The 18,364-nt window shown below is 50.0% G+C and overlaps 1 protein-coding gene across 2 annotated transcripts; it reads left to right on the top strand.

Moving 5' to 3' along the window:
- The first annotated feature begins 1,272 nt into the window (after positions 1-1,272).
- On the top strand, positions 1,273-18,326 carry Dennd2d (DENN domain containing 2D). Of its 2 annotated transcripts, none has more exons than XM_027922011.2 (12): positions 1,273-1,399; positions 5,780-5,955; positions 6,723-6,835; positions 7,677-7,746; positions 8,487-8,564; positions 9,616-9,756; positions 10,928-11,076; positions 13,522-13,699; positions 16,430-16,471; positions 16,879-16,960; positions 17,283-17,522; positions 17,816-18,326. In XM_027922011.2, the coding sequence occupies exons 1-12, from the start codon at positions 1,342-1,344 to the stop codon at positions 17,890-17,892; spliced, it is 1,404 nt and encodes a 467-aa protein (XP_027777812.2). In that variant the 5' UTR covers positions 1,273-1,341; the 3' UTR covers positions 17,893-18,326. The 2 variants fall into 2 exon arrangements, with proteins under 2 accessions (XP_027777812.2, XP_027777813.2); XM_027922012.3 differs by lacking the exon at positions 1,273-1,399 and adding an exon at positions 2,223-5,201.
- The last annotated feature ends 38 nt before the right edge of the window (positions 18,327-18,364 follow it).

The following is an 18,364-nucleotide window of genomic DNA, read 5'->3' as shown; positions in this document are numbered from 1 at the left end:
TTGGGAAGATTAAAGTATAATAAAGTCGACCAATGGGGCAACTTTATCATAAGCAACTCCTGCGTTGACAGAGACACCCAAGACAAAGGTCTAGCCTAGAAAATGTACTTGGGGAAGAGCTGTGTCCTTGCGTGCAGGAACCCAGAGAATAGGGAACAGAAACGGACTGTGTAATTAAGTGCAAAATTGCCTACGCCCAAAGTAAAGGCAACTTTTAGAGTCTCTAGGCTAAGAGTAGACAGTTTAATACTAGGGCTGGCTTCCCAACTTCTGCTCTCCCCTCATCTGTGACTGGAGGGTCACCTTGAAAGAGAGGAAAGGGGGATGTGGGTCTGGGCGGGGGCCATCCCATGGATCCCAGACATACTTCTGCCAAAGTCTCTTCTTCCCTCTGAGACCCATCTGGAAGCTGAGTGGTGAACAGAGAAACTTCAGATGGGCTCTGCACTTCCCACCCCTACAGATGCGTGTCCTGGGAGGGAGTGGGAGCCAAGGCAGATCCCCCAGGAACAAGTGGAACTTATCAAGCTGTCATGGTTGATCACTGGAATTTGAAGTCTTGGCATATTTGGAAGTCAGTGACAGTGAGAAGAGGGAGGAGAAACTGCAAGGCTGCCATGGGATTTGGGATTAGAGGAGGAGTGGGGATAGTTGCAATGATGATGACAGTGTCCCTTAAATTTGTATCACATAACAGCTTACAAAAAACTTTCCATTCCCTGAGTTTTACATCTTTCCGGTAGGGCAGGTAGGACCGTCATTTTGTCGATCTGGAGAAGGAGACTGGATGGAAGGCAGGGTCAGGCCCCTAAACCAACTCTCCAAGAGCCTCCAGGGTGATATGCAGAATTTGGCAAGAGAAATGGCCAGAGGCCAAAGCAGTTGCAAGGAGAGGGGTGCAGGGGTTGAAAAGGTGGGAGGGCTCTGAAAATTCCGCCCCCTTCTGGGGTTAGGTTGGTGCCATCTGGGAACTGCACCTCCCAGCCCTCGTCCTGGAGGTGGGGGGTGCCTTTAGCCGGGACCCCATGCGTTCGGGGACTGCGGGGCTCCGAAAGTCGAGCTTCCTTGCGGGGTGGAAGCCAGGTGGCACCGCCCCTCCCGGACGCGCGTCGAGCGCCCTCTGTCACCCCACACTGCCTTGCCAAGGGCCCAGAAAAGCGCGTCCCGCCCAGGTGCGCCGGGGGTTGGGCCGGAGCCCGGAAGGTGCGCCGCCCCGCCCCAGGCCGGTCCCCGCGGCCCACCCCCCGCATGAAAGTGAAAGTGTCGGGGCCCGGGGAGGTCAAGGATTGGGGGCGGGGCCGGCGCGGACCTGGGAGCGGGCGCCCGGGCACTCGAGGGGCCATGGATGGGCTCGGCCGCCGCCTTCGAGCCAGCTTGAGACTGAAGCGCGGCCACGGGGGTTAGTGCTGGCCAGGGCGCGTCGGGGCGAGGGTGCGGGGACCGAGCGGGGGCCCGGGAACTGGTCCTAGAGGGTGGCGGGAGTTGGGGACCCGGGAAGGTCGACGCGAGGGTCGAGATCCGGGAACAGTTGGGCGGGACTCGGGAAGGCTGGGCGATTGGACGGGATTAGGGGTCATGTGAGCTGGGGACAGCGCAGGTAGCGGTGAAAAGGGTTAGGTGGGGGCGGGGGCGGAGATCAGCGAAGCGGCCGGGTCCGCCGGGGCGAGGGGGAGGCGACCCGCCGGCGACCAGCCGAAGGAAACCGTTGTGGGGCCCCGGGGCCACGTGTCCTTTTATTCAGGAAACTTGTGGTGCAACCGCAGTGTGCCTGCAGCGCCCGGGCTGCGGTGTCCCCTCGAAGCGCCGCCTCAGTCCCACGTCGACTAGCAGCTGTGCCCGCCTCGCAGCCCCACGCCCGCCTGTAGCCTTTGCCCAGTTCCCGGGAGCCAGCTGCCCCTGACCCTGCCGAGACAGCCGGCCACGAAAACGGCCCTGCCCGGTGACCACGAACCTACCCCACTCAGGGGCGCCCAGGTGCCCCGCAGACTAGCGGCGGGTGGGCAGAACTGAGCTGAAGCTTGCTTAGCTGCTTCCCGAGTGACCCAGAGATGTGGGACACTCCATCCCATCACTGAGATGGGACTAATTCCCCTCATCCAGTTGGTGGGGATTACGTTAGAAGTCAATGTTTGTTTTCTTTCTTTTCTTCTCAGAAGAGGGTTGGGCTTTGGAGGGAAGGTAATTAGGATATCACTAGGTTATTCATTCATTCAACAAACGTTTATTGCTGCTTGACTAGCCAGTCCTTCTGCTGAGTAGCCATAACCATTTAGATTTTTTTTTTTTTTACCTTAAGTTTCCTCTTCTGAGGAGAAACAAACACGGGAAGGGGAGCAGGGGTCACTCCCAGACAGCCCACTCCTTCCAACATTGACAAATAGACAGCCCAATGAGCTTCTTTCCTGCTCCCAGTCCCAGAGTTGGAGAGACCCCAGGATGAGGTCAAAGCCTCCTTCTCTGAATTACAGTGGCTGTGTCCTTTTCCCGTCCATTCTGACACCTGGTGCTTTTCCCCAGCGTCCTTGCTGTTCTCTCCAGTATCTATTCCAGCTTGCACCCCGAGGGAGAGGTCAGAAGCTGGGCAGTGACTGGAACAGAATGCTGGGTGAGACCTTTCTTCTCTGGAGAGCACTGACCTGGGAAGTCAGTCCAATGGACGGAGTCTGCCTTTTGTAGCCCACATGAGACTTTCCTCTGGCCCCCACCCACTCACTCCAACATAGGTCTGGTGATTGTTGGGAAGAACTTCCTGGCTGTTTAGGAACCGGAAGATAATCAGTCTCTATTATCTGTCCTGAAGTTCAGCACCTGTCAGGTCAAGAGTGTGTCTTCTTTGGCTTCTACATGGGACACTCTACCTTCCTGGGGATTTTCCCTTTCCTCTTGTGTCTTTCGGGTGCCTGGTGCCGAGACAGTTGCATATTAGGAGGATGTGTGTGTGTGTGTGTGTGTGTGTGTATGTGTGTGAATTGCCATAGTGAGGAGGAGTGTTGTTGGCGGTCCTGGGTGGAAAGCAGCTCAGTTCAAAGAGAAAAGTTCAGCTTTTCAGAGTGCGGTCAGAAAATCCCCTCACCTCGATTCTAAACAGTTCTGGGATTTCAGTCCTATGGTTGTGGGAGGGGCTTCCTGGTGGAGGAACAAGTGTAACTTGTCCTGACTTCCCTAGAAAGGGTGAGTCCCTCATCAACTAAAACCCAGGATGGTAATCCCTTTCTAGGGCACTGGGGATTACATGATGGATGCTAGTTTTCTGTCAGGCTTTTCTCTTCTTTTGATAACCCCTTTTGAAAACGGGGAGGGAGAAAGCAGTTTTTTGATAGATTTCTTGCGCCTCAGTCAAAAAGTCTAGTTATGTTTTTTTTTGTCAAGGATTTTTGATTTTTAGCTGTCCCTTTGGTCTCCTGATAAAGCAAAAGGAAGCAGGCTTAAAATGCTGCCCGAAGGATTTAGGAAAGGGCATGATTTCCTGAGGTTCAGGAATGATCAGCGAGAAGATTCTGGATCTCAGAGCCCTTTGCAAACCTCTGTGGGTTTTTTGCTGTGTTGCTTAGTGGCAGTGGAAGGCAGGAACCCAGACCTGGAGCTTTCATAATCCCCACCTTCAGCAGATCCTGTTAATTTTAAATAGCCTCTGAATTACTTCATGCCTCAGTTTCCCCACCTATATCAGGAAGTTGCTTGTTCCTCAAATAGGCAGTAAAGATTATTCAACAAGTCTGTGCAGGTAGTATGTAGGTAAAGGTGTGGCAAAGTCTCTGAGTTCTGGTTCATGCTTCTCGCCAATTATAACATTTGTAATATCCTTATTTACTGGGATTGGGATTTCCCCAGGAATCATGGCCTCAAAAGCCCAGCTGACAGCTCTTAGCAGCAAGGCAGCCACCTCTCCTACCCCAGAACCCCACTCTCTCCCAGAAGGCTGCTTGTTCTCTGCAGGAGTGGCTGACACTGACACCGAACCCCTCGGCCGGCCTCCAGCCTCTTTCTTCTTTGAGGCAACTTCCTGACAAAAAGTTCTTCCTTCTTATCGTGTGCATTTCCGTGTTCAAGGGTGTCTGTGAGAAGCCTAGATGGTTTACTGCTAGTTTTTCCCTCTTCCTTGTTCTTCGGATCCAGCCGTGGGCCAGCAGCTCAGCCTGTTGGCCTGACCCCACAGGGAGACAGGCTAAGCAGGAATGGGGTGGAGTGGAGAGCACCCGGATGCTTTCCACTGCCACTAAATGACCTTCAGGCTGCTGATGCAACCAGTCCCCTACTTTAGGCTGGGGACAATTTCCTGAGTCAGTGGTTCCTATTTGGAAAGAGGGAATTTGCTGGAGCCCTGGAATAGTCCTAGTGAGAGAACTCTCTGCCTTTGCACAGGACATGTTGTAGGGGGTTATTCCAGAAATAGCAAGAATTCCCAACTCAGGGGTGGACTTTGTTCTCTACTTCATCATCAGGAGAGGAGGCTGTGGTCCATATTGGTTTCTAGGACTCCCTCTCCTGCTAGAAGAATTCATCAATAGATCATTATCAGGCCAAGTCTGCCTTGATCAGGGAATGCTTGGTTCTGTGATCTCATTTGAGGTCCTGAAGTCCTTGAAGTTCGTAGCAGGTAACCTTGTAGGAGCTTTCCGCTGCTGTTGACCATGTGGAGAAGTGAAAGGTGAGCAACCAAAGCTATGGAGATGTAAGATCCCTGTCCTGAGACTGGCGAGGTTCCAGGATCCACGGTCTGATGCTATCAGGCGTTCCTCAGGGCGGTGAGGTTGTAAATAAACTCGCTGTGAAGTCTGCAGTCCAGAGTTACAAGCCCTCAGCCCAGAAGCAGCTGGTCCTTGGAGGTGTTTGCTCATGACCTTTTCTTTCACCACACCCTGGGGCTTTTGGGAGGAGCCTGGAGCTGCGTCGCAGTGCCAGGATGCTGCCGCTCTCATGCCCACGTTCAGCTGCCTCCTGGGTCGCGTGACATCTTTCTTGTTCAACCACGGGGTGCACAGGATGGGAACTGTTCTCCCCTCTTTGGAAGCTAGCGTGTGGCTCATCTTTAGAGAGTTGTGGCTGGAGACCAAAGCAGTGGCCTCTCTGTAGCCAGCCTGTGCTGGGGGAAAGGGGAGCCCACTCCATGTCCTGAAGGCCCGGGGAGATGGAAGGACGAGCGGTCGGCCGAGCACTCAGGCGCTTCCGAAATCGACTGCCTCGACTCCGACACCGAGCAGGTCAGGACTGGCTTGTCCACTTCCTATTTTTTCAGCAGAACCCTTTTAAATGGGACTGTTCCTTTCTTGAAGTGCTCCTTCCTCTTTTTCCTTCATATGTTGACCTCCACATGTCCCCCCATGTGGCTGGGCCATGAGGTTTTCCCTGCAGTTTTGCAGAGCTGATTGTGCCCTCTGTGGCGGATGGTGTGATCACAGTCATATGCCCCTTGGGCCTGTCCTGCTCATGTAGTACAAGTTCACTCAGGGTTTGCTGTTCCTGGACTCCTCCGGTAGGCAGAGACTCTGTGGTTCCCCAGGGGATAGGGTCTCCATGAGCCTGTCCAGTATGTTTCCTCAGCTTCTACCTCGGTGATTTCTCTCCTTCTCTTGGCTTATCCCAGTTTTAAACCTCCCAGGGCGTGTGTGGAAACTGCCCACTTGGCTTTGGTTTTGTTTGCTGACCGGCAGTGCCGGCCAGGCTCAGGTGTCTCAGCGTGGGCAGGGCAGCCTGGAGCCCTGCAGGTTGCCCACATTCTCACAGACTCCACAGAATGGATCAAAGAGATCCTGAACGGATGGCACTATCTTGGTTTCAGGATCTCCCCGGGACAATCTAGGGGAAGCTGTAAACGAACCAGAAAGGACTCAAGAGAACTCTCTGCCCAGCTTTGCTGGGGGGCAGCATTTCTTTGAATATCTTCTGGTGGTTTCTCTTAAAAAAAAGCGCTCAGGAGACGACTATGAACCCACCATCACCTACCAGTTTCCCAAGGTAAGGACTGAAGGAGGGGGTGGGGGCCGAGAATGGGGGTTCCACTCCTTCCCACCCTCTGGGTGTGCTGCTCTTATTTCCTTCTTAGCCCAGCCCTAGTTTTCTGTTATCACCCAGAGAATCTAGGTCTGCCTGCTTCTTTGAGGCCGAGGCTCCCTAGAAGGGAAGCTAGACTAGAGCTCTTGCCCCTTTTGGGACCTCAGAGTTTGCCCAGATTCCATCCTCAGTCACCTTTCTCCATAGGGAAGCTTACCTTCTGCCATGCCTTCTAGAAGGAGTCCCCTCCTGCTCTGTGGGAAGGAGAGGGCAGGGCAGCACAGAGTTAGTGGGTAGGCCGGGGACTGCACCGCAGCCCAAGCATCAGGTTCCTTCTTGTCTGATGCTGCACTTGGGCAAGAGGTGAAATAGGGCATCTTTCTGGTTAACCCCTCTCGTTAGCAGGTGCAGCGACTGAGTTGGCCGCTTCTCTTTTCTGATGTGGTATCTCTCTGACATCACCCTCCCAGGGGCTGGGTCAGCTCAGGGCCTTTCAGTATGCAGTGTGGCCCCTGATCTGCTTCTTAACTATGTAGATCCTCAAGATACTAAAGTCCAACCCACACTCACGTCAATGGGGCCCAGAAGGACCTCTCTTGCTAGACCCAGAATTCAGACAGAGGTGCCCTTTGACCCCCCACGTGGAAAAGCATATTCCGAGATAGTTTTAAAGCCTCAAAAGCCTGCTATCCTTCCTGCCCTCACAATCCCTTCCTTTCTTTTTCTTACAGCGGGAGAATCTGCTTCGAGGGCAGCAGGAGGAGGAGGAGCGGCTTCTCAAAGCCATCCCCTTGTTCTGCTTCCCAGATGGGAATGAGTGGGCACCACTCACCGAATATCCCAGGTAACTGCTCCACCCTGGAGTATCAGATTGGGAAAGAAGGGGCAAGTGTGGGCCACGTGTGTCTCCTGTGGTCCCCTCCCCTGGTGTACATGCCGGATTTCCTGCCACGGGGTGGAGTTGATTCATTTATAAACATCTTGCCTGTGGGCCCTTAAGGCCAAGCATCTAGCTGTGGTTCTACCTCTGTCCAAAGATGGCTGGAATTCTCAGATGTCCGAGGAGCAATAATTGTATTTGACTCTGCTACTGGTGGAAACTAGACTGGACAGGAGGCCTGTGGCCTCTATGAAGGCAACATAGCAAAGACCCTTATGACATCAGCCCTGGAAGTTGACTCACTGGGTTTGAATTTGGCTTTACCACTTACGAGTCTGCCTTCAATACATACCTTTACAGGTGGGGTGTGGTGGTACATGCCTGTAATCTCAGGGACCTGGGGAGGAGTCTGAGGCAGGAGGATTGCAAATTTACAGTCAGCCTCAGCAAACTAGCAAGACCCTGTCTGAAAATAAAAAAAAATAAAAAGAACCGGGGATGTGACTCTGTGGTAAAGTGCCCTGGGTTCACACCCCAGTACCAAAAATAAGTAAAGCAAGCAAGCAATATCCTCTCACCCTCTCAGAGCCTCAGTCCTTCATCTTTAAAGTGGAAATAATGATCAAACCTACCTCAAAAGATTTCTTTGAGGATCCGATGAGGTGATGCCTTTAGGGCTTGACACCAATAAGCATTTAATAAATCACTGGGGTTATTACTAACATGATTATTCATCAGCTCCCTTTTGACCTCCTTTTAGAATCTAGTGAGTAACGCAAACCAAGTCTTGTTTGCTCTTCTGCAGGGAGACTTTCTCCTTTGTCCTGACCAATGTGGACGGCAGCAGGAAGATTGGATACTGCAGGCGCCTCTTGGTCTGTGTCGCCCAGCACTGCCCCCTCCTATCTGCAGCCTGCTCAGCTCCACAGCTGGGCTTGCTCAAGCTTCAGCTGCAAAAGCTCAGGCTCCCTGCAGTGGTGGTTGTAGGGACTCAGCCCAGAACTTGCTATTCTGCTAATGTCCCTTCTGCAGCCCCATGAGAGGGAGGGCATTGCACTCCTTCTTTCTCACCTGTGATACCTTTGCTGGCCAGGTTCTGGTCTGTGCTCTTCCTAGCTTTTAATAGCTCCGTGCATTGTGAGAGGCTCCACTTGACTCCTCTCCCTGTCTTCTTATCCAGACCTGCTTGCCTTGGCCCCGGGAGTCCCCCAGAGCAGAGGCTGGAATTTGAACAACTAGGTCCACTTCTTGGGTCTCCACGATTCTCTGCAAGCACCTTGACAGTGCTGTCCTACTTAGCCATTTCCTCATCTCTAAGACGTGCTTGCTCCCTCGCTTTGCTGACCTTCAGATTGTGTTGGCCCTGAAGGCAGCGGGGCTTATCTATGAACCTCAGCTCCCTGAAGGCCATCTTCTTTTGACCTTGGTGACCATTCTGACCTCCCAGCTGCCTGTCCCATGAATGGAACCACTGCCTAGCCAGGCCTTTCTCCATCCAGCCCATAAGTCCCCATTTACCCCCATCCCCAGCACTCAGCCCTGAGCTCCTCAGCCCCAGGTGGGAGAAACTACTGGGAAGGCTGCAGCACTGAAGATGCCTCTTGTCCCTCCCCAGCCCGCCGGCCCCGGCCCTCAACTTCCCAAAGTGTACTGCATCATCAGCTGCATTGGCTGCTTCGGCTTGTTCTCCAAGGTAGGGGTGGAACAGGATTCCTCAGGGCCTGTTAGGCCTGTTCAGCTTCTAGGCTTGGTCTGGCTTCTCGCCCTTCCTGTGCAACTTGTGTCCTGAGTGGACCTCCTTCCCCGTAGCCTGGCCTTCATCAAGGACATTTGGGGACACTGAAGCAGAGAGGGGCTTGGGCCTAACTTGATTTTAGGAAAATCTGGAGGATTATTTCCCCTGCAGAGAGAGCACCACTGCTCCAACTCCAGTCAAGTCAGAAAGCAGTTGAAGCAGGATAAGGGGAAGAGCCTCAGGAGTCTTCTGCCCTGAATTCCAGTTTCCTCCTCTGTCCAGTGGATCTAATGGTCCTTCAGCTTCCTCTCCCCTGGGCTGCGATGAGAAGTCTCTTTATGAACAAATAGGAAGGTAGTCATCATACAGTAGGGGCCCCAAGCCTTGCTCTAACCCCTTTAAGGGTAGAACTTGAGGTGCCCAGGTCTTGTGCTGCTGGATTGATTGGAGCCCCAGCACACTGAGTCAGGATCAGAGAGGAGCCGTCAGAGTGGACATGTCTCAGTGGCTGTAAAGGGCTTCTTAGTGCTCTGCCCCAGCAAGACTCCTGGGGGACCAGGGCAGGACCTCCGTCAGCTTTGCTTGGGCGGAACTTTCATCTGAGCAGTGTTCTGAGGGCTGGAAGCAGTTCCTGACCCTGACTTTGGAGAGTCTCCAGTGGAACTGGAGGTCAGAGTGACACTCAAGAGGTCACTGGATCCATTCCAGGCACTGCTGTCATGGATGCTGAGTACTCTGGCGTGGCTTTCTGGGGCCTGTCGTTTTATATTAGTGTGGGAAGGGAGGCATATGGCTTGGTAGAGAGAATGAAAAGAAGGCTAGGACATATCTGGTCTTGTTCAGAAGATAATGAGAGCAGATGATTGAGCCTGAGAGCAAGGGAGGGAAAGAGCCAGTTGGTGGAGGGGCCTCGAAGGTGCATGAGACTAAGTTGAAGCAGCGTGAGCACCTCAGGATGATCAGTGGCATCCCTCTGAGCCTTGTCTCTTGTGGCCCTTTCTTGTGGCAGATCCTGGATGAAGTAGAAAAGAGGCATCAGATCTCCATGGCTGTCATCTACCCATTCATGCAGGGCCTCCGAGAGGCAGCCTTCCCTGCACCTGGAAAAACTGTCACCCTCAAGAGCTTCATCCCTGACTCTGGCACAGAGGTGAGCTAGCACATGGGTGAAAGCCCCCTGGCTGGAGAGGGTAGGCTTCTGTGGCACCTCTCACTACTCTTCTTCTACTCACCAGGTTAACGTACAGAGAAACTGAGCCAGGCAGGGACTGGAACTTGGTTAGAATTAATGGCAGAGCTGACAATGAAACTCACATTTGCTGAGCCTTCCAACCTGATACCCCAAAGCACCTAGTTATTGTTCAAGCCACCGAGATCAGTAAAACATGTAAATTGAGGGTTTTGGTGCTAGAAAGGACTTTGTCCCCAGTCCCCAAAGGGCTGCTTGCATAGAACACATCCCTTTTATTCTGTGTGTCTGTCCTATATTTCTGTCTTACCTGTAGCCTCCACCCGCCTATTTCTTATCGCCCATCCCCATCCCTGAGTCCATCCCCCACCATGGTATGTGGGGATGCTGTTGTTCTAAGGCACAAAACAGACTGAGGCAGCAAGTGGGACAGAATTCTAGTCCTGACCCCTGGGATTCTAGTCCAGAGCCATGGAGGGTCTATGTGCCCCTCTAAACTTTGTCTTCCCCATGGAAGAATATGGAAGCATCTAGGATTATTCATTGACTTGAAAAATAAGTACTCAATGATTTCTGTGTGCCAATATGTACTATTTTCTGCATACCCAGTGGTGACCAAAATGAATGTGGTCCCTTACTGCGATGGAGCTAAAAGCCTGATAGGGAAGACAGACATTAAATAAGCAAACTATCAATGAATATATAATTAAAAAGTGTATCATCTCAAAGAAAATCCAGGGCGTTACATGAGAAAAAGATGATGAAGTAATCGGTGGTCAAGGTGGGCCTCTGAGGCCTGATAGAAGGTAAAAGCCATGTGGGGCAAGGGAGGACCAACCTGTGAAGGGCTTCAGGTGGGAGAGCATGGTCTGCTCCTGAGAATCAGGTAGACAGGTGTGAAGTATGTTGAGAGGGGTGCATGCTCAAGGCAGGACCTCATGTGCCATGTTGAAGATTAGGTCATGCCATCCTTAGAGCAGAGCAAACCCCCCTGTGGGTTTTTTACAGGGGCAAAGAGACAGGATCAGATTTCTCCAGTGGGAAGCATGGAGTAGGGCTGGTAGCGGCCCAGCTTTCTGGGGTCTGAGGGCTCTTGCAATGTAATGACTCCTCCCCTCTGGTTTTCCCACAGTACATCTCACTGACCCGGCCCCTGGACTCCCACCTCGAACACGTGGATTTTAGTTCCCTGTTGCACTGTCTTCGTTTTGAACAGATTATTCAGATCTTTGCCTCTGCAGTGTTGGAGAGAAAGATCATCTTCCTGGCAGAAGGTCTCAGGTGGGCTCAGTCACTGGATGGCCTGCATCCCTCGGCCACGGGAACAGACTAGAGGTTCTCAAAGGAAGTCAGACTGTAGGATCTGTGTGTCCACTCTCCTGATTCCTGTTCTTGAATCCTCATTTTAGATGTAGAAAAACATCTATTGCAACTCCCCTGCCCTGTCTCCAAACTCAGTTATATCTGGGCTTGAAGCAGGACACTGAACTGTCCTTGTTCCTGAGACAGCCTAGGCAAGACCAGTTAGGGTGAATGCAGGCATGATTGTGCCTTTGCAAGGCTGAGTGAGGAGAAGGGGTGGAGAATAGTCCAGGAGGGCATCTGATGCTATGAAGGATAAGCCTATCTACCCATTGATTCACTCATTCAACAAACGTTTATTGTGTGTCAACTGTTTGCCAGATAAAAGCATTGGGAAGATACCAACAAGACATCATCTTTGCTTTAAAAAAAACTCTTCTAGGACATGGTTCTTGACCTTAAGGGGTTGCAGGATTGTGTAGTGGTTGAAAGCATTGGTATTGAAATCAGCAGATGAGTTTCAAATCCTGTTTTCCATCTGCAGCTATGAGGGTCCCCCCAGGTCCCCATCTTAACTTCTTGAAGACATTATCTTCTTTTCTGTAGAATGGGAAATGATTGTACCTAGCCACAGGGTTGTGTAAAGAATGAAAGGAAATATTCACATTATAAGCATCTAGCCCCAGGCCAGGGACATATTGATGAGGATTAGCTGCTATTAAGAAGTTCACAGTTAAGGATTTCCCTGTGTGTAGTCAAAGCAGGGCACGGTCACATCTTGATTTCTACCTCCGAAAGGCTTCATATCTAAAAAGTACATGGGAGACATGTGACAGATTAAGAAGAAAAAAAAAATCATAAAATAGGAGGGTTTAACCTTCTATTTATATCTGGGCAGAGGGTGGGGGAACAGATCAATGTCACTGAGCTGACAGCCCTTGTTCTAACTTTTAGGGAAGAAGAGAAGGATGTTAGAGAAATAACAGAGGTCAGAAGTCTAGATGAATGTCATGGGTTTCAGAGGAGAGGAAGCTTGGGTAGGGGTTGGGATTTGTGTGTTGAAATTCAAAAGAAAATCAGTGACAACTAAAGAGGAACTAGAATTAGTTTAATCCTTGTGGGAAAGACATCATCTTTGCTTTAAAAAAAGCTGTTCTAGGACTGGGGTAGTACTCAGTGGTAAAGCGCTTGCCTAGCATGTGTGAGGCACTGGGATTGATTCTCAGCACCGCATACAAATACAGGGTCCATCAACAACTAAAAAAATATTAAACAAACAAAAAGCTCTTCCACTCCTAGGTCTGTGTAGAAAGAAGTTTCTGTGGTGGCTGGGGCTGGGGTTCTGGTCTTCCCCTCAGATCAGTGTTTGGGAAGCGAAGGGGGAAGGAGTGAACCTTCTCCAGGGAGATACCACCACTCCCCACTTCCTTCCCATGTGGAGTTTTCAGGCTCCTGAGGCTCGCACTGGGAGGGGACTTCCAGTCAGCCAGAGTTGTAGCTGCACGCTCAGAGAGTCAAACCTTTCTTACTCAGGAAGTGCTAGCTTGATACCAAGAATTGAAACAAGGTTTCCGCATCTGTGTTTTTATTGGCCTTGGCTTTGGGGCGATTTGGCTGGAGGAATGAAGAGCCGTGGAAGCTGCTAAATAGAAGCCAGAGTGTGCATGTGTGCGTGCCTGGGGGGCAAGGAGAAGGCTGACTGTGCTTGGGCAGGAATGACATGAGGGATGCTTTCTTGCATAGCTTAGAGGAGCCACCTCTGTGGGACTTTCCATGTAGGAATTGCTGAGCCAGAGGTTCCTGGAATCTAGGAATTTCCCAAGCTAACTTGGGCACCAACCTGGTAGCTTTCAATACCCTCAAGTGGCCAAGGTGAGCCATGTGAGGTCAGGGTGGGGGATGAAGGTTTATAGACACTAGGAGAAAAGGCTTTGCTCTGCACTGAGTCCCAGGTTGTCAGTTTGTCTCTTTACTCCACTGTGAGTTCCTTAAAAGCAGGCCCAGTGTCTTACTCTTCCTGGTATCTGCATCATCCTCAGCACTGCTGTCCGCACACATTGGTGGCTCTGTCACTTCTCTGTTTGAATGAAGACATCCCTTCTTCTCTCCCCACTTCTGAGCCATTTTTATTTTGGACCAGTAATGAGATGACTAATTGGGAAATGAAAGATCAAATAGATGTCCCACCCTGGGTTAGTGGAGCCTGTGGCTCCTTAGTGCAGAGAGGGAACCTCTCCTGGTTTTTGCCCTTCTCCTGGCAACAAGTGGTGACAAGCTCTGTGATCTGCGTGGCTCCCAGACTTGCCTTTTTGCACAGGTGCAGGAAGGACTTGTAGTAGCTGCTGTGGGTGCAGGGCAACGAGAGGGTGTGTAGGGCGGAGGTGCAGGGTCCTCTCTGACTCTCCTCTCTGTGCTCCATCCCAGTACCTTGTCTCAGTGCATCCATGCTGCTGCTGCGCTGCTGTACCCCTTCAGCTGGGCACACACCTACATCCCTGTTGTGCCCGAGAGCCTTCTGGCCACCGTCTGCTGCCCCACTCCCTTCATGGTTGGAGTACAAATGCGCTTTCAGCAGGAAGTTATGGACAGCCCCATGGAAGAGGTATGCTGCAGCCAGAAGAGTACGTGATTTGGAGCCAGGTAGACCTGGATTTGGATCCCGGTTCTGCTACTTACAGCTATATGATTTGGGGCAAGTGACTTACTCTGTAAAATGGGGACAAGTGTTCAGTTCCTAGGGATTCTGGGGGAAATTTCCTTTATAAACCTTCTAGTCCGGTGCCTGCCACACAGTTGATGCTCATTAAGTGTTGGGTGTCTTCTCCTGAATGATTTCTCTTGTGTTTAAGAGGCAGCATGTAGCTTATTCGGAGGTCATGAGACTGTCCTGTACCAGCTGGCCCTAATGAGCAATCTCTGGGGTGTCCCATCTCTCAGTGGAGTGGATGATCCCAGCTGGTCTATACAACACACACCCCACTGGGATTCACTCAAATTCCTTGGAAATGAGCCTTCCTGCAAACTATGTGTCTTGAGAATGCCAATTTCTACAACAAGCACCATCTTTCTGAGTGGCTCAGAGCTTAGTTAGTTTATGAGGATATAGATTCAAATCCCGTTTTATTTTTTTAGTTTCTTATTTTTTGGAAGTGCCGCTGACATGGCAGAGGGCTCAATTGTGGAAAAGGACACTAATCACATAAATCTCTAATAGTTAGAAAATCAACTGAAAACATGTCCTGTTTTGAGTTGTCTGTTATAACTTCAAAGATGGCATGTTACTGTTATCTGAAAGCAGAAGAACTATTTGGGAATGACTGTCCTGGCTCTATGCAGAGAGAGGGCTACCCAGGGGAGAGGAGTCTAGAAGGAAGCTACTTGAACAGGCCCCCAAGCCAGCCCTAGTGGGAGGATTTCCCCCATTTTGCATAAGAGATAGCTAAGGTGCACAGAACCCTGAGCTGAGGCCACACAGGCAGCAGCAGATCCCTGCACAGATAAAACCACTCTATCCATGGAAAGCATTGCTGGGAAGCTGAGAAGCAGGCTGCATTTCCCTTCTTCTCTCCCCCAGCTCTCCCACCCTCCTCAGAACTGCTGACTGTGTACACATGCCCTTTGAACCACCCTTAGCCTTGTGACTAACTGGGACAGAGTATTAGCCCTGTGTTTGGCAATGAAACTTAAACTGTCCCAACCCTAGAAGTTATGAAACTTCCTGACTCTGCAGCTCCAGCTCCTCGGAAGCTGTAGCTCCTCCCTTCATGACCCAGAGGGAAGATATCTGAGAGCCAATGGACTCCGCTCCTACTAGCCAAGAGCCTTGGCTTGTTTCATTCCTCAGCATCTGCTCATAGAAATGGGCAGAGGGTGTGGAAGGAGGAGGGCAATGTGGCCAGAGTGTGTGTGGGGATCCCCTAACTCCCCACATAGCTCTAGGGAAGGAGTTAGTCCACAGACACCAGTGTGCCCAAATACTGAAAGAACTTCTAGGAGCAACTTTGAAAAAGAATTCTTCATACATACTCTTTCCCTCCAACCCCCCCAAATGAACAGCTTTTCCTGCCGAAGGCATCTTAGCCTTTGTATACAAGTAGTTTCAGGCCTGGACTAGTTCAGCTTTTCTCCCCTGATGATGGATAATTACAGTGCAGGCTGTTTTTTTTGGTATACTTCTCAGTCCCTCTCTTATGTTTGAAGAAGGGAAGATCCTTCACCCTCCTGTTAAGACCAAGATCAAAAACTAAAAAGAGGGACCCAGCACAGGCCCCTAATGCCCAACACAGGATTTGGGGCTGGTATACTGGTGACTGCATATCCTGCCCAAAGAGGGCAGCTGCATGTTGCCCTTTAAAACATGGATCAGTATTAGAGGGCCTGACATTTTAGGAAGAGCCCCAAATCCAAATTTCAAGCAAAATATTCCAATTTAAATATCAGGAACTAATCCATTTATTTTAAAATACTCTGAATCTAACAGATCTTCTAGTTGGAATCAGGCAGCAGCATGCTGGTTTATAGTTTCTCATCTCCATTGTAGGCCCCTCAGGCTGAGATGGAGCTGGTTCTGGAACTACGGTCCCCCATATTCCAGCCCTGTGCTTGACTTACCTGTGGTTTGTAGGCACATTGTCTCCTCATTCCTTTCCATGCTGTGTCTTTTTTTTTTTTTTTTTTGCTGATAGGCTCAAAGCTCCTAGATTGTTATTATTTTTAAATAGAACCTCAGGCAACTGTACATAAAGTTGCTGCAAGCATTAAAAGATGGAAACACGTCCACTTTGGTCCTTAGGCTGACAAGTGGAGGGCTAGTGTAGAGAGAGGAATGTAATCCCAAGGACAGCACAGTTTAGGCTCTGAAAGGGTCCTGCTGTTTGTCAGCAGTATGTCCTCTAGCGACTGAACTTCTTTAGATGTTTCCTTATTTGCAAATGGAAGTAGTACCTGCCTCACAAGACTGTTGCCAGGTTTAAATGCGAAAATGTGCAAAGTGCTTATCATGTATGCCAGGTACTAAAGGCTCTATAATAAGAGCAATTACTATGATCAGTGTTTTATTTCAGGCAGTTACTGGCTAGGATTTCCCCATATCATACCCCCTTCTACCTGGGCTCTTTCCCTTACCTCTTTCTACATGCTCACCCTTTCCCTAGGAAGGAAACAGATTCTCGAGGAAAGTGGTAAGGAAGGAGAATGCCAGGCAGGAAATGAGATTTGGAGATGCTGATTTCATGGTCCTCTAGGCCTAAAGATCTAATAGCCAGAGTCAGAAATGCAGATGGTAAGTCCTCCTATGGTTTGTGAAGGAATAAAACCATTCTGTTTCTTTCAGGTCTTGCTGGTGAATCTTTGTGAAGGAACCTTCTTATTATCGGTAAGCATCTGAGTTCTGAGTCCTTGCAGACCCACCACCAATGCAGCCACTCTAGCCTCATGGGGTTTTCCCTATTTTGACGAACATTTGAGTGAGAACTCCTGGTATTAAGACCTCCTTGCTCTTGAGGAAGTCCTATAGACACTGACCACTTCATTACCAGGTGATCAATGCTCGTACCTCAAGTAATGTATATAAACCAAGTACTACAGAAATGGAGGGGATCCCCTGCTAATGTTTTGAGCCAAACTGAAGATGAAGAAACAGCTCTGTTGTTTCTCTACGTGAGCGATTATTTGGGGGTGGAGCAAGGGTGTGGAATTCATGCTCCCCTCATGGTCTTCTGCTACCTCCTTCCTTCCGTACCTCCTCTTTGTTGGAACTCTGAGCTGACTATCCTCTTCCAGGTTGGAGATGAAAAAGATATCCTGCCACCAAAGCTTCAAGAGGACATCTTAGTCTCTCTTGATCAGGGGATCAGTGACTTGAGTAAGTCCTCTTATTTTGTGGTTGTTCAAGGAGTTTGAGGGCAATTATTCCCCTTCAGAACTAAAATATACTCATTCAGCAGCCCTGGGCCAGCCTCAGAGGCCTAAATCTTGAAGCAAGTTGGAATATGAGATTTTTCCTAAGCAATGGCAGAGAACCCACACCCGAGCTCTCGTCTCAATCCATCAGTTGGTATCATGAACTCCTGTCCCCCTGCTTTCCCTAGACACTGTTGGCCTGAAATGAAAGTTGTCCTTAGAGGTGAGATGAGTAACTTTATCCTCTGCCACCCTCTAAGATGGTCATTGTATATCTCTGACAGCTTCAGAACAAATCAACGAACATGTTTCAGGCCCTTTTGTACAGTTCTTTGTCAAGACTGTGGGTCACTATGCTTCCTATATCAAACGGGAGGCAAACGGGCAAGGCCATTTCCAAGAACGGTCCTTCTGTAAGGCTGTGTCCTCTAAGACCAACCGCCGATTTGTGAAGAAGTTTGTGAAGACACAGCTCTTCTCCCTTTTCATCCAAGAAGCTGAGAAGAGCAAGAATCCTCCTGCAGGTACAGTGACAGCCCCCACTAGCCTTATTTCAAACAGAGGTCACCTTTAGGATACAGAGGAGGGGGTGGAAGAATATTTCTTTCTAGAGGCCCATAGAAGAGCTGTAAAGTTTATTAGTGGGCTTGGAAGGAAGGAATCTGAAACCTAAGAAAATGCCTCATTAGCTGATATTAAAAAGTTGGTTTGTGGTGTATGTAGTATGGGGTGCAGAGGGTATTTCTCATTTGTACTCCTGAGTTCATCAGTCTGCCTGATCATGTTAGATGCCTAACATCTATATCTGAACCCACAGGCTATTTCCAACAAAAAATACTTGAATATGAAGAACAGAAGAAACAGAAGAAATCAAGGGAAAAGACTGTGAAATAAGAGCGTGGTGAACAGGAATGACTTGACTTACAAGCCAGTTCTGGACTTTGGCCCCTGCCAGAGTGGTGGGATCAGCAAAGCTCAGCTCCCAGAACCCATGGCCTTCTCCAGAGTCCTGGTGTCCAGGTCTTGCTTCATACTGGTATCTGAGTTTGGGATCACAGGTGTGAGCTTCCTTGGGACTTTTTGGGGGCTCAGACCCCAAGCTCACAGAACTGGACTCAAAGCTGCCTTTTTTGCAGAGTGGGAAACTGTAGTACAAGTGTTGTAGGTGCTTGGCTACAAGTTACTGCAACTGATGTCTCCTGGGAACCACCACTACAAAATCCTCTGCAGAGCTGAAAGAAGTTGTGGCCCAAAGGCTCAGCTCCTCCACATAAAAACAGAGGTCTATGGACATATGAGGATAATAAAGGCGAGAATCTCATTGTTTACATGTGTGTCAATGTGTAAGATAATACATGTGAGAATA

The sequence above is a fragment of the Marmota flaviventris genome, chromosome 10, assembly GCF_047511675.1.
Source record: "Marmota flaviventris isolate mMarFla1 chromosome 10, mMarFla1.hap1, whole genome shotgun sequence".
Taxonomy (NCBI): Eukaryota; Metazoa; Chordata; class Mammalia; order Rodentia; family Sciuridae; genus Marmota; species Marmota flaviventris.
This window is presented reverse-complemented; position numbering and strand designations above follow the sequence as displayed.